This window comes from Sceloporus undulatus, chromosome 2, assembly GCF_019175285.1.
Source record: "Sceloporus undulatus isolate JIND9_A2432 ecotype Alabama chromosome 2, SceUnd_v1.1, whole genome shotgun sequence".
In the NCBI taxonomy this organism is placed as follows: domain Eukaryota; kingdom Metazoa; phylum Chordata; class Lepidosauria; order Squamata; family Phrynosomatidae; genus Sceloporus; species Sceloporus undulatus.
Genome location: NC_056523.1, coordinates 169,206,109 through 169,228,976, shown reverse-complemented (window position 1 = coordinate 169,228,976; position 22,868 = coordinate 169,206,109). Strand labels below are relative to the sequence as shown.

Here is a 22,868-nt window from a genome sequence, read left to right as displayed (position 1 = left end):
GTGTCCATGCAGGACAGAGGAATGGGGCTGGGATGGATGACCCCTAGGGGCCCCTTTCATTTGCAGCCTCCTCGGTGTCCATGCAGGACAGAGGAATGGGGCTCGGATGGATGACCCCTAGGGGCCCCTTTCATTTACAGCCTACTAGGTGTCCATGCAGGACAGAGGAATGGGGCTGGGATGGATGACCCCTAGGGACCCCTTGCATGTGCAGCCCCCCGGGTGTGCATGCAGGACAGAGGAATGGGGCAGGGGTGGATGACCCCTAGGGGCCCCTTTCATTTACAGCCTCCTATGTGTCCATGCAGGACAGAGGAATGGGGCTGGGATGGATGACCCCTAGGGGCCCCTTTCATTTGCAGCCTCCTAGGTGTCCATGCTGGAAAGAGGAATGGGGCTGGAATGGATGACCCCTGGGGATTCCTTACATTGGAAGCCTCCTAGGTGTTCATGCAAGACAGAGCCATCACCCCCCTCCCCGGGGGCTGTCCTGAAAGAAAGGCCACCAGAAGGGAATGGGGTCAAAAAGCAGCCCAGCATCATGGGAACTTTGCAATCAGTAACTTTAGCGTTGCGTTGCGCTGCTGCCTACCACACCAAACCATTTCGCAACACATTTTGCAAGATAACGGGAGACCATGGCCTGGCTTCCACTTTTGCCCGCAATGCCCAAAAAGGGGAGGAATGACACTTAAACTATGGGAGCATTGCACAACGGGCTCCCATAGAAATGAATGGCGTCTGGAAGAACATCGCGCTTTCACGTTATTGCGCAATGTTGGTGACACTAACATTGCGCGATAGGCAGGAAAAATGGCCAAAAACTCATGTCTGATAAACTCCCTAGTCTTTGGAGCCGTGGAAAACAAGCCTGTTCCCTCTTTGATATGACATCCCTTCAAATATTTAAACGTGACTATCATGTCCCCTCTTAACCTTCTTTTCATCAGGCTAAACATCCCCAGCTCCTTAAACTGCTCCTCATAGGGCATGGGTTCTAGACCTTTCACCATTTTGGTTGCCCTCCTCTGGAAATGCTCCAGCTTGTCAACATCTTTCTTGAATTGAGGTGCCCAGAACTAGACACAGGTATTCCACATTATTCAGCAGGTGAGAAAGAAGGCCCCACCCTATAGAGTAAAAATAAAGCAATAATAAATTAAAGAACACTTTGCTTCCCTTTCTTCACAGACAAATATGCTGCACAGCCCTAACAGTAAGGTGGCCCAGTATGTCTGGAACTATCTGGAACTCTTAACAATGCCAGGGATGAGTTTTCTTACTAATTCATGATTCACTTTATTGATTCCTGTAAGTGACAGGGTGCAATGTTGTTGTTGTTATGTACCTTCAAGTCATTTCTGGATTATAGTGACCCTAAGATAATCCTATCACAAGGTTTTCTGGGGCTGAGAGCATGTGACTCACTGAACCCAAGGTCACCCAATGGGTTTCCATGGCCAAACAGGGAATTGAAGCCTGATCACCAGAGTCCTAATCCTATACTCAAAGCATTACGCCATCCATGCTGGCTCTCTCTACTACCCCTAGTAGAACACAAAGCAAACAAAAATATTGTGGTTCATGCTCCAAATATACAGTAATAAAGTAATAGTACTGACTAGCCAAAATGCTTCGCAACAGTTTCTCAACCAATACATACTGCAACACAAAAAAACCCAGAACATGTTGTGGTAATTTTGTCATGGCACTAATACAGTAATCTGAGAAAAATAGTTTTATTCAGATCAATGTATTGTTGGGAGGGAGGGAGCATGCCATACCCACTGACTGCCCAGGTTTGGCAGTGACAGTCCCAATGAATTCTCTGTTGTCCCACTTTGTCAGCTGCTTTTAAAATGTTCCAGTTTCTGTTCACCTCTCTCTTTCCCCTTTGTCTTCAGGACAAACAAATGCTGGTAAAGTGAACTTGAAATGAATACCCTGTTGCCAATTGTCAAAAACTAATTCTAGACTGATACTTTCCCTGTTGAGATCATGGGGACTCTTATTTTGTGCACATGGGTTTACAGCCTTCTGTATTGTCACTATATGAGCTTATAATGCAGTGGTCCCCAAACTTTTTCAGACTGCCACCCCCTTTCCTCTTGGGCAACCACCATAGCATCCCCCAATGTCTTTTTCCTGATATTAAGTCTAATCAATGTTTGCTGCTCCCTCTGCACTTGGTCACTTTGGGAGCAGCAAACGAGAAAATGGCTGAGCAGGGACCAAGAAGCCTTGCGGTAAAGGCCAACATAGACGAGAGGCTTCTCAGTTGCTGCACGACTGGCTGCTTGGTTGCTACTCCCTTTGTAGCTGGTCACCGTCAGAGCAGCAACCATGCAGCTAACTGAGCAGTGACCAAGAAACCTCTCACCCATTTTGGCTTTGTCACAAAGGCCAATGCGAGCAAGAAGCTTCTTGGTCACTGCTCAACCATCTACTCGATCGCTGCTCCCAAGGTGACCAAGTGGAAAAGGAGACATTTCTCCCCAGCAAGGAAGGACTCTCAGTCCTTCTTCGTTGGGGTAAAGCAGGGTACAACATGTGTGTATAGTGGGTTTACAGAGGTTACATGCTTTGGATTGGAGACCTCTTCTCTTAGCTCTTCTCTCAGCCTGTCGGATGAAAGAAAGAAAGCACAGAAAGGCAGGAGCACATAAAGCTTAAGCAGGGTCTCAAATTTTAAAGCTCCTTTTTGCCTTCTGCTTCATCCCCACTGCCACATGCTTTATCTCCTTGCTCCAAAACAGTGCTACTGAAAGCAACAGAAATGATGCCTTGCACCCAACCCTCACAAGAGTTTCCTGCCACAACTTGTAAGAGAGTGAATGCACGTGAGCAGGAGGTGGTTTTAAGCCACCATGGCCCTAAAGGCTGTTGCTTCCCCTTGTCTTTCTTGTGCACCAATACTTTAACTGAAGCCCCCCCCCCCCCCCCCCTTTTCCCCCCCCCCCCCCCCTAGATCTTTCAACTGCCCCCAGAGCTGATGTACTGTCTTGGGAATCACTGCTATAAAGTCTTGATTCATACTAATAAAGTTATTCTTATTTGCTCTTGAGACAGGTGGCAAGGCTGGATCTGCTCTGGGAGGGGACCTCTTTGGCCAAAGATAATAATCTTTCCACACAGATTCAGGTTTCAACCCATAGCTGATATTTCAACTTGGGATTGATGTGTTGAGGCTGATATCTCAGTTCTCCCCCTGCTAATACTTACTTCAGTTGCTGCAAACTGAGTTCAAAATGCAAAAGTAGTTTGTACTCAGTTAGCTCAGCACAGGGAAATAGAGGAAAAATTTATCCTTCCCCACAGGCTCAGGAAAAAGCCAACAGCTGCATCTTGTGCTAGCTTGTGTGTTCTTCCACACTGGTCATTTTTGCCATGTTGACCACACACTGATGTTGCTTGGCCACACATGCTCCAGTTCTCATCTATGAAATGTTGGCTGTGGTATATGGCATGCTAGCCCAGTTGGATTTAAAAGGCCCAGCCCTTTTTACCACTTCTGAGGCAAAAGTGCTAAACTAGATTCTTAAACACATACACCACACCCTGCCACAACCCTTGTTTTCCACTTTCTCTAGTGTTTGTAGTGATGGCACTGAAAGGGGAGTCAGAGCTTTTAGAAGAATAGTAAGCATTCTGGAGCAGCAATCACAAAGGGGAATGCATACTAAGCACCAACTTAATGGTAATTTTGTCCCCACTGTCCCAAACTGTGTTACAAGAACTAGATAATACTGTAGTTAAGAGACCCAAAGTAGTGTATTTTGGACACAGCTGGCCTTTTGCATTACACTTCAGAATCTCCATCCTAGGCAAGAGCCATCAGAGCCAACCATAGAATGGATACAGACTTCAAAATGGTCATAGATACACTTTGCAGCCTTGGGGAGATATGCTAGTTCTATGTGGATGACCCACACAAGGCTGTTTGGAGTGAGAGATAGAAGAAAGATTTAAATCAATAGTCATTAATTTATAAAGAGGTTAGAATTGTAAACAGGTAATGGTGGTAGTAGTGGTGATGGTGGTGATGTTTCTGGGTTAATATAATTTAGTAGATTCCTTATAGACCTACACTATATTTCATTTGACCTGTGGAAGCCAATTAATATCCTAAGATTTTTTTAAGGCAGAGCAGTTCCTAGCTCTGATTAACAGCTAAGTATATTTTGAAACGTGCAATGACAAAAGTTTCCAGTGTGACTCTTAATGAGAGACACAAGTTATGCATCCTTCACATAAATGTTGTTAAGTTTAAATGGACAAATGTCAAGCCTAACAAAATATACTTCCCATTCAACCTTTGGCTTGTCTTCTGGAGGCTTAACATCTATTGTACTCATTCATCTGTGCCAGAAGACATTTACAGTTTGTTCTTAGAACATAAAATTAGCTTTTCAGCAACAACTTGGTCTTAACCAGTACCATGACTAACTCTGCCTCTCTAGCTTAGAGAAATGTCATCTGTTCCCTATGATTGGCATGATCTTCAATTACTTTTCTGTTTTCCTTCCAGATTGAATTTACTAAGGAGCAGTTGGAGGGTAAGTCAGTTATTACCTGTTACTATTATGTGCCTTCAGGTTGACTCTGACCTATGGCAACCCTACCACAAGGCTTTCTTGGCAAGATTTCTTCACAGGAGTTTTGTCATTGGAATTTACCAGACAAGGGAAATTGGAAGTATAATCCAATGGCAATCTGAACACAATCATGGAGTTTCATGTTATTGCGTGATAGACTGCCATACACAATTTTGGGCAATGTGAAGTCAGTCCGAGCGCAATCATGGGGCTTCATGTTATTGCATGATAGGCTATGACATGCAAATTCGGGCAATGGCATGCTATTTTCAGGCAATGGGAAGCCAGTTCAAACGCAATTCACATTTACGTAAATTCACAGAACTAGCGAATTCACGTGAATGCGTTCTGGCCCCACTTTCTTTTCATTCAAAATTAAGAGAAATTCCTCCTGTGTGATAAACTCCATTGCTTTCCTCCAAGGTTAAGAGAGAGTATGACTTACCCATGATCGCTCAGTGGGTTTCTATGGCTGAGCAGGGATTTGAACCCTGGTCTTCTAGAATTCCAGTCTAACACTCAAACCACTACACCATGCTACCTCTTTTCAGATATTACCACTCTTTGATGAATGGCATGTGTCAGGCTGCTTCTATCATTCCTGAGCCACAAGGAATGCTTCTTATCATGTAATCCTGCCATAACAACATAATTTTACAAGATGTCCTGCTATCATCATCTTTCAGTTTGGAAACATATTTTCCCACAATTTCTAGCTTTTTTCTTTCCCAAAAATCTGTTAAAAAGGAAAAGGCAGAATATCTCTTCAGTGTGTTTGGATTGCTAGGGGTGTATCTACGTTGCAGAAATGAAGCAGTATAACACCACTTTAACTGCCATGACTCTAGCCTACAGAATCCTGGAAATTGTAGTTCAGTGAGGCACCAGAGCTCTCTAACAGACCAGGCTGAATACCTCACCAAACTACAAATCTCAGGGTTTCAGGAGCCCTCCATCTGGAAGCATCTGTGTATACCTGTGCATATATGCACATTCCCACAAATTGGCATGCAAGCGAGTGAAATTCAGCATAACCTGGAGGGTAACATTCACTTGATATCAAAGCAACTGTTTGTCAGTTTTGTTTTTATGTTCCACAAATTCTTGGTCTCTAAGTTCAGAAATAGATTTTATTGGAGCTGCTGTCACCAGCAGTAGCCCCATATCACCTCTTCCTCTCGTTCCCCATCATATCTTGTTGTGTGCCTTCAAGTTGTTTTTGGCTTATGGAAACCCTAAAGTGAAGCTATCACATGATTTTCTTGGCAAGTTTCTTCAGAGTAGGTTGTCATTGCCAGCTCTGAGGTGGAGAGAGTGTGACTTGCCCACGGTCATCCTGTGGGTTTCTTGACTCAGCATTAATTCGAACCCTGGTCTCTGGAGCCATACCCCAACACTCAAACCACTACTCCACGCTGCTGCCCCCTATAATGTCTAATACTACAGAAAGCATGATGAGATGTCACTACTCTACATATTTCTGTACGTCCAACTATTCCATTTTATTGACTGCTATTGGCTTACGGTTGTAAACCGCTTAGAGACTGCTTCGGTGGTATGAAGCGGTATATAAATGAAGCTGGTATTGCTATTATTGAAAAAAGGAAGCATGGTTGGGATGGGAGACATTTGTCTGGGAAAATATGATGCAGAGGAGGTCAGGTTTTTGTACCTGTCATAGCTCTGGAGAGAAAAGCCATACTGGGGAAGGGGGGCAAACTGAGGCTGCATCTACACTGCAGAATTAATGCAGTTTGACACTGTTTAACTGCCATGGCTCAATACTACAGAATTCTACAATTTGTAGTTTAGTGAGATATTTAACCTTTTCTGTCAGAGAGCACTGGTGCCCCAACAAACTTACACATCTCAGGATTCCCTAGGATGGAGACATGGCAGTTAAAGCAGTGTCAAAGTGCATTGGATTTGCAGTGTAGATGCAGCCTAAGAGGAAGAGAGAAAGGTGATGTTCAGTAACAAAATATGCACAAGGAATTAGTCTTGTTTTTAGTCCACTGAAGCAAAAACAACCCTTGCGGCACCATGAAGATAGATAGGTTTTATTTGGGACATGCCTTGGACTACAGGTCACTTCTCTCATTCTTTGCATCTGGCTCTTTGAAGTCAACCACTACAAACAAAACACAGCTAGTCACAATGTAAAACAGTGTTTTGTTCAACTGCCAGTTACCAGATTTGTCTATTTTGGGGAAATAGCTCTACAAGAAAGTGAAACAAGTGTGAATTGACATTAACAGGTAAAGTTGTGTGCGAATTTGGGAGCCAATGTTGCCCAAGACAACTTCTCCATTTGTAGTTGGACTTGACTACAGATAATGAAAATGAAAAATATGGGCAGGGTTAGATTAAGGTATTTGGGAATCAGTTCCAAAAACAGCTCCCCTACTTTGGGCACACATGAGAGCTGTTCTAAGGATGGTGGCAAATAAATTAAATGAATGAATGAAAAGATACAGTGGATGGTAGCAGAGAAATCTTCACATGTGAACACATTTACAGCCCTACAACTTCCAAGTGAGAATAACACCCTGGTCCCAGGCATTTTTATTCGTTTACTGGGGAAGAACGAGAAGCAAGCTGTGTTTTTCCCTTTCAGCACTATACTTGTCAACCAGTGAAGGGCCTGGAGGAGTGTTGCCAGACTAAAATCTGGAGAGGGCTTCTCTCCTTTAATGGCTGTATAGAAGAGGTAGTCACACACTCTCAGTCTCAAAGAATGACACTGGCAAACCCACTCTAAAGAAACTTGCCAAGAAAACCCCATGATTGGATTACCATAAGTTGGAAACAACTTGAAGGCACACAACAACGAGAACATCAACAACAATAACAAGAGGTGTGACAAGTAACGCCTGCTGAAATTCCTTCTTCTACACAAACCTTAAGGAAGGTGCAGGAGCGTTCTCCACCTTTCCATCTGGCATCCCTAGCCTGGAGCCATTGCAGTAGTTGAACCATGAATACAACTCTTTATGGGCATGGTATCCAAGTATGGAAGGGGGAGGGCATATGAACCATAGCTCTTACCACAAAACATGGCACGTTCTGATCTTATTTGGGCTTCTCCTTTTCAAGTTGTTATAAGTGTCTTGAAAGGAAAAGTGCCAGTGCCATTTTTATTAATTTAACTGGATGTCTTTCTGTACATTTGTGATATGTTAGTATTTTTCATTCTGCTTCCAGGACCTAAATGCAAATTAGCTATGAGAAAGAGCTTTAATTTTTATGCAAGAGCTCAGACAGAGCTTCTGGACAATAACCACAAAACTGTATGGAGAGGGGCTTAAAAACCAAACTTATATGATGTAGGAAAAAAAGAGTACTGGAGAATTAGTTATGTTAGTATTTAAGGTATAATAGTACTCTTTTTGTATTTGCTATAATAGATTTAACAAATCTACAACTCTGGAATCTCAATTCTCAATCATAAAGAGTTCACAGAAGGCAGTAGCTGCCCAGCAAAAGGCTTCACCCTGCAAGTATACTCTGTATTATAATCTAAAATAGTCTAAATACCATAGTTTCCTAGAATTGCTTAGAATTTTCTCTTAAAATACCTCCTCACCACAGATTTAAATAGATTTGAAACTGGATTTACTGTAACCTGTTAATGATCTCTACATATAATTATTTTGAAAAAACTTGTTATATCTATTAATTGCTTTTCTGGCAGAGAAGCCTTAAAGCAGACTAGGGTTTACTCAGGTTTCTTGGCTGAGAGCAATGAGAGTTAAAAGATATTAAAACAGGTTTACAGTTACATTACATTAGTAATGCAGACATGTCCTGAGATAGCCCATCCATCTCAACTAATTATCCAACTATATCAACTATTTTATTGTATAGGCTACAAATAAGAGGAAAGACATAAATATTTCAGATAAATAAAATGACAGTAAAAGAGACAATCTGTAAACTCATTCCATTATTATTAATTGCCATTATTATATTTCTGGCAGAAATATAAAAAGTGTCTATCTGGTTGAGTGCTGGCTATATTTTTTCTTGTTCTGCTTTTAGTTTTCTGATACAATTTAATTATGTTTTGTTTTCAATTTTTAATTTTATTGTTATCCACTTTGGTCACCTTTTATGCAGAAAGATGATCTAGAAATTAAATATACATATATAATTGAAACCTTCTGAAGCAAGCTGAAGGAACGAGCATCTAATGTGAGAGATGCACCTCTCTGAGTAGCAAAGCCTGTATATCATCCAGGGTTACTATGAGATTAGAGGGACCATCTAATTATAAAAATAAATTAATTATGGCACAGCTGAAACCATTCAAAGAGCAAGATGGTGCCTCTTTTGAAGGGTGACTGAGATCTCTCTTCCATTTAGAGCAACAATAGTCAGACCCTTCAAAAATGCCATCGTTTTCTCCTTAGGACTGACCCAGACAGGAATTGCCCTTTGATAGGAAGCTCTCTCCCTCCCTCCTGCCCTTCATACTGACTGTGATGAGTGTTAGAAGCCCGGCAGGTTAAACAGACCTTGCAGATGGCGGTGTCCAGTTTCTTGGGATTATGTGAATCATCTTGTTGACAGCTGGCAAAGACAAGCTCAACACTTTATCCCCAGAAAACCTTTTGGCCCCCTCAGAGTCTCTCTCTAGTTCCAAGACCTCATAGCACAAGAACTACATTAAAAGTTCAATCTGATCTCCCTAGATTACAAGGAGGCCTTTGGGCTCTTTGATCGGGTCGGCGATGGCAAAATCCAGCTGAGCCAATGTGGAGATGTGATGAGAGCCCTGGGCCAGAACCCCACCAATGCTGAGATCATGAAAGTCCTGGGACACCCCAAGGCTGATGGTGAGTGGTTGGTCGTCTGATGGTCATCATCAGACATGCAGATACAGTTTCCACTAGGATCACTGGAGGGCACTACTGGGTCTGAAATTGAAGGCATTTACAGCAGGAAATTCTAGTTTGGAATACAAAGCAGCATTGGAATTAATACATGTGCGCTCAGAGGGTCACTGGGACAGTAGTAATAATAACAAATGATTGGATTGCTCTTGTGCCGTTAAAAAGCAACTTGATCTACACAAAACAGCAAGCCATGCTTTTGAAAGTACTGAAATAAACTAAACCTGTGCAGATTAAGCCACAGAGACAGGAGTCCTTCAACTAGACTGGTGCAGCCACATTTGACTTGAGCCAGTCTAGTTCCATTAATGTCAATCAACCTGTATTTGCCAGAATTTATAGAAAGCACAAGGCTATCACCACGAAGCTTCAGTTGACTATAGCTTCATTTGACTGCACACTACGCTCTGTATGCAAACAACTTCAGTGATGCACAGAGAACAAATCGTGCTACATTTATTCACATAATCTGGCATGCTTCTAGAATTTATGTTTTTAAATTGTTTGGATTTCAAAATACTACAGTGGTGAAAAATTACAGAGGTAAGGAACAGGAAACAGAAAAAGGAAGCTGTGCATGGCAGATAATACACATTTCCTGAAGTGTATTTTCCCAAGTGGGGCTTAAATTGTTCTTGAACTTTATGGCCTGAAGCCTATGTGTATCTTCAACTAGAGGAGACCCATTGAATCAGTCAGATCAGTGGTCCCCAAATTTTGGACTTGAGCTCCCAGAAGCCTCAGCCATGTTGGCCAATAGTCTGGTATTCTGGGAGCTGAAGTCCAAAATCCCTTAAAGAGCACAGTTAGGGGACCACTGGGTTAGAGTTTCATAAGGGCCAACTCATCATTGAAATTTTGTTTCAATAGGTCTACTCTAGTTAGAACCACCAGAAAGATTCAGGCCTCTAATTCCTTCTATTTGTGATGTTCACTAATGAGTTCCAATTACCAGTGAGTGCTAATAGGACTTAGCAGGCTCAGTGGTACAAAAAATAATTTAAAAATAAAATAGGTAGAAAAGGCTTGAAGAAGAGGAAATCCTGGACCCAATCCAATGAGGACTGAACAGACATGGTGGCCATGGGCAGTTGAGAGGCTGGAAGGGAAAGGGGTGGTGTTATAGAATCATAGAATCATAGAGTTGGAAGAGACCACTAGGGCCATCCAGTCCAACCCCCTGCCATGCAGGAAATCCAAATCAAAGCATCCCTGACAGATGGCCATCCAGCCTCTGTTTAAAGACCTCCAAGGAAGGAGACTCTATCACCCTCCGAGGGAGTTTGTTCCACTGTCAAACAGCCCTTACTGTCAGGAAGTTCCTCCTAATGTTGAGGGGGAATCTCTTTTCCTGTAGCTTGCATCCATTGTTCCGGGTCCTGTTCTCTGGAGCAGCAGAAAACAAGCTTGCTCCCTCTTCAATATGACATCCCTTCAAATATTTAAACAGGGCAATCATATCACCTCTTAACCTTCTTTTCTCCAGGCTAAACATCCCCAGCTCCCTAAGTCGTTCCTCATAGGGCATGGTTTCCAGACCTTTCACCATTTTTGTCGCCCTCCTTTGGACACGCTCCAGTTTCTCAATGTCCTTTCTGAATTGTGGCGCCCAGAACTGGACACAATATTCTAGGTGGGGCCTGACCAGAGCAGAATACAGTGGCACTATTACTTCTCTTGATCTAGACACTATACTTCTATTGATGCAGCCTAAAATAGCATTGGCCTTTTTAGCTGCCGCATCACACTGTTCACTCATGTTCAACTTGTGGTCTACTTGGACTCCTAGATCCCTTTCACACGTAGTTTCATTCAGCCAGGTGTCACCCATCCTATATCTGTGCATTTTATTTTTCCGCCCTAAGTGCAATACCTTACATTTCTCCGTGTTGAATTTCATTTTGTTAGCTTTGACCCAGCTTTCTAGTCTATTCAGGTCATTTTGAATCTTGATCCTGTCCTCTGGGGTATTAGCTATTCCCCCTAATTTGGTGTCATCTGCAAATTTGATAAGTATGCTCCCAATTCTGTCATCCAGGTCATTGATAAAGATGTTGAATAGCACTGGGCCCAGGACAGAGCCCTGTGGGACCCCACTGGTCACTTCTCTCCAGGATGAAAAGGAGCCATTGTTGAGCACCCTTTGGGTTCGGCCGGTCAACCAATTACAGATCCATTTAACAGTTCCTTTGTCTAGCCCACATTTTACAAGCTTGTTTGCAAGAATGTCATGGGGAACTTTGTCAAAGGCCTTACTGAAATCAAGATATACTATATCCACAGCATTCCCTTCATCTACCAAGCTGGTAATTTTATCAAAGAAAGAGATCAGGTTTGTCTGGCATGACTTGTTTCTCTGAAACCCATGTTGACTTTTTGTGATTATGGCATTGCCTTCTAGATGTTCACAGACTCTCTGTTTAATGATCTGCTCCAGAATCTTTCCTAGTACTGATGTCAGACTAACTGGACGATAATTGTTGGGATCCTCTTTTTTCCCCTTTTTGAAGATGGGGACAACGTTTGCCCTCCGCCAGTCTGCTGGGATCTCTCCTGTTTTCCAGGAGTTTTCAAAGATTATTGCCAATGGCTCCGATATTACATTTGCCAGTTCTTTTAATACCCTTGGATGGAGTTCATCTGGTCCCGGAGACTTAAATTCATTTAGATTAATAAGGTGTTCCTCTACTATCTCTTTACTTATTCTGTACTGAAATTCCCCTATTCTGTCCTCTGCTCCATTATCCTCAGGTTGAGCACCCTTTGCCTTTTCTGAGAAGACTGAGGCAAAGAAGGTGTTGAGTAATTCTACCTTTTCTCTGTCTTCTGTTAGCATTTTGCCATCTTCTCCACGAAGTGGCCCTACTGTTTCCTTCTTCTTCCTTTTGCTGCGGACATATCCAAAAAAGCCCTTTTTGTTGTTCTTAACCTCTCTAGCAAGCCTGAGTTCATTCTGCGCTTTAGCTTTTCTGACTTTACCCCTACACATGCCTGCTATTTCTTTGAATTCCTTTTTTGTGATTTCCCCCTTTTTCCATTTCTTATACATGTTCCGTTTCAAACTTAGCTCCGTTGAAAGGTCCTTAGTCACCCATCCTGGTTTCTTGAGACACCTCCCATTTTTCTTTCTCACTGGAACTGTTTGAAATTGTGCCTTCAGTATCTCTCTTTTGAGAAAGTCCCATCCGTCCTGAACTCCTTTATCTTTTAGTATTTCTGACCATGGAATCGCTCTCAATACTTCTCTTAAGTTTACTGAAATCCGCTCTCCTAAAGTCTAGGATGCGTGTCTGACTATGCCTGGCTTCTCCTTTGCATTGTATGACAAACTCCAGGAGAACATGGTCACTTCCACCTAATGATCCCACCACTTGCACCCCATTAACCAAGTCATCCTTGTTGGTTAGGATCAGATCTAAAATAGCTGACCCCCTTGTTGCCTCTTCCACCTTTTGGACCATGAAATTGTCTTCCAGGCAAGTGAGGAATTTGCTAGACCTTGAGGATTTTGCTGAGTTTGACTTCCAGCAAATATCAGGATAGTTGAAGTCGCCCATCACTACTACATCTCTCTTTTCTGAGTGTGTGGTCATCTGTTCTAGAAAGATATCATCCAATTCCTCAGCCTGACTTGGGGGTCTGTAGTAGACTCCCACCGTAACATCCTTGTTGTTTCTCTCCCCTTTGATTCTTATCCAGATGCTCTCCACCTGGCTTCCATGATTGATGTCCTGGATCTCTTCACTGGTGTAAATATCTCTGACATATAGTGCTATTCCTCCTCCTTTCCTGTTTGGCCTATTTCTCTTAAAAAGGTTATACCCCTCTATTTCCACATTCCAATCATGAGACTCATCCCACCAGGTTTCAGTGATGCCTATTATATCATATTTGCTTTGTTGTACTAGGAGTTCGAGTTCATCTTGCTTATTTCCCATGCTCTGTGCATTAGTGTAGAGACATCGCAGACCATGGTTCCCTTTTACTTGCTGCCTGTGCAAGTTTTTTTGCCTCCCACTGTTCGGTCCTTGCACTGTTTGCCTTGTCTCCTCTATGTCAGTTTGACTATTTTCGCCATCCCTTTCGCCTTCCTTAATATTGTCTTCCTTCCCCAAGGAACTCAGTTTAAAGCTCTCCTGATCAAGTTCTTGAGACTGTTGGCAAAAACATTTCTTCCAACTGGCGTGAGATGCAACCCATCCGTTGCAAGAAGTCCCTCCTCATGGAACCGCAGCCCATGATCGAAGAATCCAAATCCTTCTCGGCGCCACCATCTGCGAAGCCAGTTGTTCACATCTGCGATTTTCCTCTCCCTTCCTGGACGATGCCCTTCAACTGGCAGAAGAGACGAGATGACAACCTGTACATCCATTCCTTTCAGCTTCCTACCAAGCGCCTCGTAATCCCTTTTGATGTTCTGAATGCTGTGTCTTGCAGTATCATTAGTTCCCACGTGGACCAAAAGGAAGGGGTATTGGTCAGAAGGCTTGACCAGTCTTGTCAGCCTCTCTGTCACATCACGGATCTTTGCACCTGGAAGACAACACACCTCTCGAGACATCTTGTCAGGCCTACATATCACTGCTTCTGTACCCCTCAGCAAGGAGTCCCCCACTACGACCACACGCCTCCTCCGCCTCATCTGGGGCAGTTGCAATACTGGCAGGTGCATGGTGTCAATGTCCCCTCTTCTCCCCTGCCCTCGCTATTCCGAAGCAGCCTGATTACCCCTTTCTTTCCTTTTTATTTGTAATTTAAAGATATAATTTTAATTTTGCTAGTTCCTTATGTCACAACTATTGCCATTACCATCAGCTATATACAGGAATTACAATTTATGAGTAACATTAGTACAAAAGATTTACTAAGGCTTCTGTAAAGTGTGGCATGGGAGGAGGCCGGGGAGGTGACACCATGAGTTACTGCACCAGATGATGCCAACTCTAGTGGTGCCACTGTTTGTAGTTAACTGCAACAAGAACATTTATAAAATGAATATCCTTTTTACCCAGCATAAATTTTATATTTACATAATACAAGACCAGCTGGAGCAAAAGCACCTTTAAACCATGTACGTGAAGAAGTCTTGCCTGTCTTCTCCAAATGTGTGTTGGTTGTTGTTGTGATTGCCTATTTTCCTGGAAGCCAACATCTCTCAGTCTTCAGAATGCAACATTCTGAATCCAGTTCAAGTCATAGTATCATAGAATCGTAGGGTTGGAAGAGACCACAAGGGCCATCCTGTCCAACCCCCTGCCGTGCAGTAAATCCAAATCAAAGCATCCCTGACAGATGGCCATCCAGCCTCTGTTTAAAGACCTCCAAAGAAGGAGATTCCACTACACTCCAAAGGACTGTGTTCCACTGTCGAACAGCCCTTACTGTCAGGAAGTTCCTCCTAATGTTGAGGTGGAATCTTTTCCTGTAGCTTGCATCCATTTCTCCAGGGCCTGTTCTCTGGAGCAACAGAAAACAAGCTTGCTCCCTCCTCAACATGACATCCCTTCAAATATCATATCACCTCTTAACCTTCTCTTCTCCAGGCCAAACATCCCCAGCTCCCTAAGTTGTTCCTCATAGGACATGGTTTCCAGACCCTTCACCATTTTAGTCGCCCTCCTTTGGACATGCTCCAGTTTCTCAATGTCCTTTTTGAACTGTGGAGCCCAGAACTGGACACAGGATTATTCCAGGTGGGGCCTGACCAGAGCAGAATATAGTGGCACTATTACTTCTCTTGATCTAGACACTATACTTTTATTGATGCAGCCTAAAATTGCATTGGCCTTGTTAGCTGCTGCATCACACTGTTGACTCATGTTCAATTTGTGGTCTACTTGGACTCCTAGATCCCTTTCACACGTAGTTTCATTCAGCCAGGTGTCCCCCATCCTATATCTGTGTGTTTCATTTTTCTGCCCTAAGTGCAATACCTTACATTTCTCCGTGTTGAATTTCATTTTGTTAGCTTTGGCCCAGTTTTCTAGTCTATTCAGATCATTTTGAATGTTGATCCTGTCCTTTGAAGTATTAGCTATTCCTCCTAATTTGGTGTCATCTGCAAATTTGGTAAGTATGCTCCCAATTCTGTCATCCAGGTCATTGATAAAGATGTTGAATAGCACTGGGCCCAGGACAGAGCCCTGTGGGACCCCACTGGTCACTTCTCTCCAGGATGAAAACAGTTCAGTTAAGTGCAGAGAATAGTCTGTCAGTTGACACAGGTTTTGGAGGTCTCTGAGTGTGGCATGAGAAATGGTATGTGAAATCTGTGAAGGAAAAAACTTGGAACTGGTTTCCCTGTTCTGACACTGTTTTTCCCTCTCCATAATTAGAGCTGAATTCAAAACGGGTGGAGTTTGAAGAGTTCCTGCCCATGCTACAGACCATTGACAAGAATAAAGATCAAGGCACCTATGAAGATTACGTGGAGGGGCTGAGGGTCTTTGATAAAGAGGGGAATGGTACTGTCATGGGGGCAGAGCTGCGCCATGTCCTTGCCACTCTTGGTAAGTACCAGCCTTGCCAAGTGAAAAGAGAGGACTGCCTGGCATTAGGAGCAGCTTTTGGAATGCAGTTATTATGGCGAAACACAGCTACAGCCCAGAAGCTCAAAGGATCCCTTTCTCACAACACACACCCATTGCCCAGATTGTCCTCTTTAGCTGATCCAAATTTGGCAGCCGCAAAAACAGCTAATAGAGTGTGTTATACTGTGACATAATTTAAATTTTGTGTTCATTTGTAAGTAAACTAGAAGGGATTAGGTGCTTTTCGTTTTTTTTCTTCCTTTAATGTTAACACTGAGCACATTCTAGTATCCATAGAGCAATATCCCTTCCTCATTAATGAACTGGAGTAAGGGGAAAAAGCTTGGCTACAGGGAGGATGGATTTCTTACAGAGGTTATTTGTAGTGTACTCTGGTTCTGCAGAGGTTTGCACTTCTGGATAGAGCTGTAAAATTTCCAGAAATTTTGAAGTCATGGGGGGAAAAGCTTTCCCCCCATTTTTTTCCTGAAAAAAATAAAAAATTTCAGAAAAATGAAAAGTGAAACATTAGCACTTTTATTTTAGGAAGATGAAATATGACTATACACAATTTGATCTGGCATAAAAATATCACAATTGGTATATTAAAACACAGTGTATTCAAACAGTTATTACAAATGGAATTTACTTCTTTCTTCTTTCTTTTCTTTTCTTTTCCTTTCCTTTTTTTATTTTTGTAACAAATGGAGTAACAATCTCCTGAACTGTATGGAACCTCTTTGGTTTTGCTATGCAGAGCAAGCAAAAAAACAAAAAAAACAAACCAACAACAATTTTAAAACAACAGAAGAAACTCTCAACATTAGTAACAAAGAAAATTATTTACATTACTCTCCACAGTATCAAACAGATATAAAGCGCCCATTCCCATTTCTTGATTTAGTGTGAGTGTTTCCAAACATATACCAGAGATTCCTTCAGTGCCCCCTAAAGAAAGAAATGCGTCTTGCTCTTGCATTGGAGAGTTCAGTTTTGTAACCTAGGACTTCCTTGTCCTCCTCATTCAGTGCACAGAAATTAGAATAATCTGATAGTGTACATATTTTTTAGAAATGATTTGGAGACTATATGAACACCTAAAGATTTTATCCATCAGGCTAAAATGAAATGTTTCATAATAAAATTTCTTCCTTTCTTCAATTTTTTCATGGGGGGGAGGACAAAAAGGGCTTCAGGAAATAGATGGGGGGAAATGGGGTTCCAAATTCTTCTGGGGTTTTTCCAGGCCTTCACATCTCTCCTTCTGGAGAGACTGACTGTACAACTTACACTTAGACAAAAATGTAGAGCCAACAAGATGGAAGGATTTCATTTCTATTCTAGGAGTAGGAACTGTGTGGTTCTCCAGTATTTCTCAACATTGGTTATATTGGCTGGGTGTGCTGGGAATTTCAGTTCAAAACCTCTGGACAGGCCCACATGATTTCCATCCCTGATCTTGACAGCAAATTAAGAAATTAAGACCCAATCTCATCTTTTGATCTTCACAAAGGAGCAGGGATTTGAACCCTGCTCTCCTTAATCCACATGAAACCCTCTTAACGAAACAATAAATGCATGTCCAGCACACTCATAAAAACATAACAAATACCAGAGCTATCTATCAGGAAGAATTTCAAATCCACGTTTAATTTTAGATGCTGTTTATAGCAAACTGTCACCTGCAGAATCAAAAGTATGACTTCATATACATTTCTTTTGGGAGTTAGGTCATGACAATATACATATGGAACTACTCAGTACAGTACAGTATATGCAGGTAGCCTTTACGCTTCTCTTTAAAAGGAGTCTGTGTGAAAAGCCTTAAAATTAGTCTTCTCTTCTGGAAAGGGATGGATGAACTTCCAAGGCTGAGGTCCCTCAGTCCCCAAAAAAGGCATGCTGCACTGGACATTTCAAGCTGGAAAGGATGAAGGACAATAACAGTGTTTAACAAAATAAACGTTTTCCCCAGCAAGATTTTGGGAACAATTTTAAAAAAGGAAAAATAAGGGCTTTTCTTAGTAATTTTGTGCTTCAAAGCAATGTTTATAATTTGGTGCTTTTTTCTGCATCAATCATCTGTATTAGTTAAGTTTTTAGATCAATTTTTACAGTTTAATATATCATCTCCTTATGTACTCTATTACATAACAAAATGCATTTCATTTCTATCTCATTTATTTCTTCACTTTCTTGTTTTGTTTTCAATCTTGTCTTTTTGCCTTCTTCTAAATCTTCCAATTCTTCATTTTTTTGCCGTCTTCCTCAGGACAGACAATGCTATTTTAATCATAATGGTTATCTACGTGTGTTTATTTGTATTTCTTTTTATGTCATGTGCTGCCTTGAATCCATTTTGGGGGAAAGGCAGTATAGATATGAGGTAAATCAATGGAATGTCAAGAACCTTGACCTGGTTTCACATGCTGTTCCTCCTTTTAAACCTTTTTAGGTGAAAAAATGACAGAGGAGGAAGTGGACACCCTGTTGGCTGGGCATGAAGATGCCAATGGTTGCATTAATTATGAAGGTGAGAGGCTTGAACTGCCTGTTCATCAGCAGGTGTGTGGTCTCCTTGGGTCAGCACCTTGGATACTATCTTTAAAATCTGGATTAAAACTGGAATGCATTCACTACCCAACTGACATGGAATCCAGCATCAACCACCTGGGCATAGTACCCAAGGCCAATCAAATTATTTTGGCATCTGAGTAAAAAAATAATAATCCCAGAAACACCCCTCTCTTGCTTCCAATAATAATAATAATAATAATAATAATAATAATAATAATAATAATAATAATAATGTGGGCCCTCCACATTTGTTAGGGTTAGGGGCACAGATAGGGTTGCCATAAGCCAGGACCTCCAAACTGGGACAAATGTAGGACAACATTTTCAAATGTAGGGGGCATTTTTAAAAAATGGAGGACACGCGAAAAACATTGATGATTTTTAAAAAATGTTAATATAAATGCATGTTTCTTAGGCATGATCAAAATGGAGGACATTTTGACATTCTTCCTGGATAGAAGTTTGGTATGTAGCGTTGTGTGTTGGACTAGGACTCTGGAGACTAGGAATCGATTCCCTGCCTATTGGGTGACCTCAAGCAAATCACGCTCTCACAGCCTCCTTAGCAGAAAGCCATCACAAACCTCCTCTGAACAAACCTTGCCAAGCTAACCCCAGGATAGGTTTCCTTTAGGGTCACCAAATGATGGAAAACAAGTTGAAGGTACACAAGAATAAAAAACAACTGAGTACTGTACCTTTAAATGCAGTGGAGGGTCCAACATGGTATAGTGGCCTAGGACAATGGGAGACCAGGGTTCAAATCCCAGCCTGGCCATGGAAACCCACTGGGTGACTTTGGGCAGCAAGTCACACTCTCTCAGCCTTTCAGGGGAAGGTAAAGTCAACCCCCCCTGAAGAAATTTGCCGAGGTAACTTGATTCTATAGACTAACATGGCTATATCTTTGGATTATTTCTGCAGTGTGTTTTGGGCCATAGTGCGGTTTAGGTCCAAAACAGACTGCAGAAATAATCCAGTTTGAGACTGAATGAACTGCCCTAGCTCATTGGAACTGTAGTTTTGTGACAGAATTCAAAGATACAGCTAGATTTGTCTGTAGAAATCAGTACACAGAGAAATCTTGTAGCATGTTTGAGACTAACTGAAAGAAAGAAGTTGGCAGCATGAGCTTTCCTACACTAAAGTCTACTTCCTCAGATGCATTTGACACACAAAAAGGGGAATATTTTAAGAATGCTACAACCATCTGAATCTAGGGTCACTATAAGTTGAAAAGGAGCTGAAGGCACACAACAACAACAAAAGCAACAGAGGAGGAGGAAGGGGAGAGAAGAAAAGTGAAGGAGTAGGAGAAAGAAGAATAGGAAAAAGAAGATAGGAAGAAGAAGAGGAAGAAGAGGAGGAGGAGGAGGAAGAGGGGAAGAAGAAGAGGAAGAGGAGGAGGAGGAGGAAGAGGGGAAGAGGCAAGGTTTCCTTCTCCCCCTCGGCTTCGTCCTGGGACTGGAGCCGAGGAGGGGAGGGAAACCTCGCCATGGCAAGGTTTCCTTAATAATAAATAAATAATAATAATAAATTTTTTATTTATATCCCGCCCTTCCCAAGATCAGGGCGGCTTACAACAAGGTTAAAAACAATGGTGCCATAACAATATAAAAATACAACTACAGGCAGACCATACAGACAAAAAAAAAAACTATCAACAAAAACCAACGGGATTAAAAGCCCCTTAGCCCAACCTCTTGGCCACGGAAGAGGAGGGAGGCCCACAGGATTTTTAGTCGGGGAATGCCTGTTGGAACAGGAAGGTTTTTAGGTCCTTCCTGAATTGGGCCAGGGTAGTAGTCAAGCGGAGCTCAGTGGGCTCCGCTCGACTACTCCCCTTCGGCTTCATCCTGGGACTGGAGCCGAGGAAGGGAGGGGAGTCCCCCCACCAAAGGAGAGAGGCCTACACAGGCCTCTCTCCCCCGCCACCACTGCCGCACCAAACGCGCAGCAAATGACGGCCCCAACCTCCCCGACTCCAGTCCCCACAGCCCTGCCCAGGCTTACCTGGGCTCCTCCTCCTTGTGGGCAGTTGGAGGCACCGCAGGCAGCTTCTCCTTGCCAAGCCCAGAGGAGAAAGAGCTGTGGGCCTGAGGCAAGTGCGGCGGAGGCGGGGGAATGCCCAGGCCCCTTGGGCCCGGGACAAACTGCTGAAACCGGGCAGGGACAATTCCAGAGCCCCAAACCTGGGATTATCCCGGGTAAAACCGGGATATGGCAACCCTAGGCACAGAGGACCTACAAGTGTCTAGAGAAGTGTTCTCCTGAGGAATTGCTAGGTCTTCCAGCTTCTGGTGAACGGTGACCGCAGAGTCACACTGATTGACCTAGAGATTCCTACAGAGAACATATTAATCAAATCTGTGAATAATGAGACCCACAGACAGAAGTCAAAGCCACAAATGTGGAGGGATGACTGGAAGAAGAAGGAAGATGAGGAGGAGGAGATGGTGATGATGATGACGACGACGATGACCAGCCATTTTTTGCCTCATCTCAACCAGCCATAGAAAGCTTGAGGCAGCTACCTCACTCAGTCAAGCCTGGTTCATATAGACTAGTTGTTAATGAATACAAATAAAATGGTCTGTGGTTATAGCTGTAACTAGACATCTGTATAGTTCATCGGCGAGGTTCTAACTGGACATCAGTATGGAGAGAAATAATGTTGGGAAAGATAACTACTATTTAAAAACACCTTATTGAAAAGAGCCTGCTGAATCAAAATGGATGGTTGGTTTTAATGTCTTAACAATGATTTTCCTTCTCTCCTGCAGCCTTTGTTAAACACATCATGGCAAGCTGAGCTGATGTCAACAAGTAGGTGCTGCATTTTTAAGTATAGCTAGTTTTTCTGGACTGATGTGTGGCTGCTTTCTTTCCCCCAACAAATAACATTTCCTTCTCTGCAAGCGTTCCAGTACTGGGTCTTCAGCTGTCTGTTGAGATTTGCTGACCTCCATCATGAAAATATAAGGCCAGCTCTTATCTAGTACTGTGTCTTGCCTTAAGCAAAATACACACATGAGTAGGCAGAAAGGAGATGTAAAAAGAAAATCTTATATATTAGTTTTGGGATGGTGTGTGAGGGGGAAAGGGTAAATTGAAGCCAAACTGTGTAACTAGCAGTTAGGGAGCACAAAACCCTTAAAATGCAAAGTGCCTGTTCAGTTGGTAGAAATTCATCATCTTCTGGTTATAGATTCCATCCTTAATTATTAAAGACAATAATCGGTGCACTACTACTACTATTTGCTAGTGCCAGTGTTTGCCAAGACTGGCATCGCACAACCAATGAAGCCAAATGAGATTACGCAGGGGTTTAAATCACTTCTTTGTACCTCTAGTGCTACTGCATGTTCCCTTTTAACAACACCTACCAACTTTTGGTCTTTGTGAACATGAGAAGTACATTTTCATCTTTTTCTCCACAGAGTCGCTTAAAATGGTGCTGAACCCTTCAAACGGGTTTCCTCAGTCCGTTGCTCTCCTGTGCTGTCGGTATTCCTTTTGTTTCTGCCTTTGTATAAACACAACCTGCCACCAATCCCTTTCCCCACCCCCACATTGGCTGCAAAGTCATTTTATTTATATTACGTGGGAACATCAGTGAGTGATCACCCATTGAAGCAGAAGGGGGCACCAGTGAAATGTTTTACACACACAGCCTCAACCTGAAACCTACATTCTTCAGTCACTGGACTCTATAAACACAAATAATTTCATTCCCTCCTAGACAATAAAATATTTGATTTTCAGATGTTTCTGGTTTCTTTGTTTGTCACCTGCCTTCCTTGTGCTGGGGTGAAGCAGTGTAAGGAGACCTTATCTGATGCTGGGAAACTGAAAGAAAGCCAGACAGTTCTTAAATCTTTGGAAAGGAGGGGATTTGTTAATTTTCATGCATATGTGGTTCAGTGCTTTAAATCAAATCAACAAGACGTTCACTGTCCCCTGGAAATAAAATAATGTGGCTTTTCATTATATGCATGCTGACTCCATAGATGCCTTTTATCTATTCTAACCTGGATAGTTGCATCAGGGAGACAGCCATTTGAGAGAAAAGTAGCAATTTAACATGTGGCTTTTTATATACTATAGCATTTTATTAAGAGCTACATGTCATGACTCTTTTTAAGTGGACCCCTGGCATAACATTTTGCAATATTTGCTGAATTGAACACTATTTGTGTCTTAATATTTGCACTAAAATATGCAATGCACCACCAGAAAGTTATTTTTGTTCTTTACAATATGTTCTGTCT

The 22,868-nt window shown here is 42.4% G+C and overlaps 1 protein-coding gene across 1 annotated transcript in view; it reads left to right on the top strand.

Annotated features, from left to right (window-relative positions):
- The window catches only part of LOC121921041 (myosin light polypeptide 6-like), a 27,182-nt gene extending 4,844 nt beyond the window's left edge, over positions 1-22,338 (top strand). The window contains exons 2-7 of the mRNA XM_042448504.1: positions 4,529-4,556; positions 9,290-9,433; positions 15,826-15,999; positions 18,476-18,553; positions 21,381-21,423; positions 22,038-22,338. Coding sequence (XP_042304438.1) covers positions 4,529-4,556; positions 9,290-9,433; positions 15,826-15,999; positions 18,476-18,553; positions 21,381-21,409 — 453 coding nt within the window. The 3' untranslated portion in view covers positions 21,410-21,423; positions 22,038-22,338. The remainder of the gene's footprint in view (positions 1-4,528; positions 4,557-9,289; positions 9,434-15,825; positions 16,000-18,475; positions 18,554-21,380; positions 21,424-22,037) is intronic.
- The last annotated feature ends 530 nt before the right edge of the window (positions 22,339-22,868 follow it).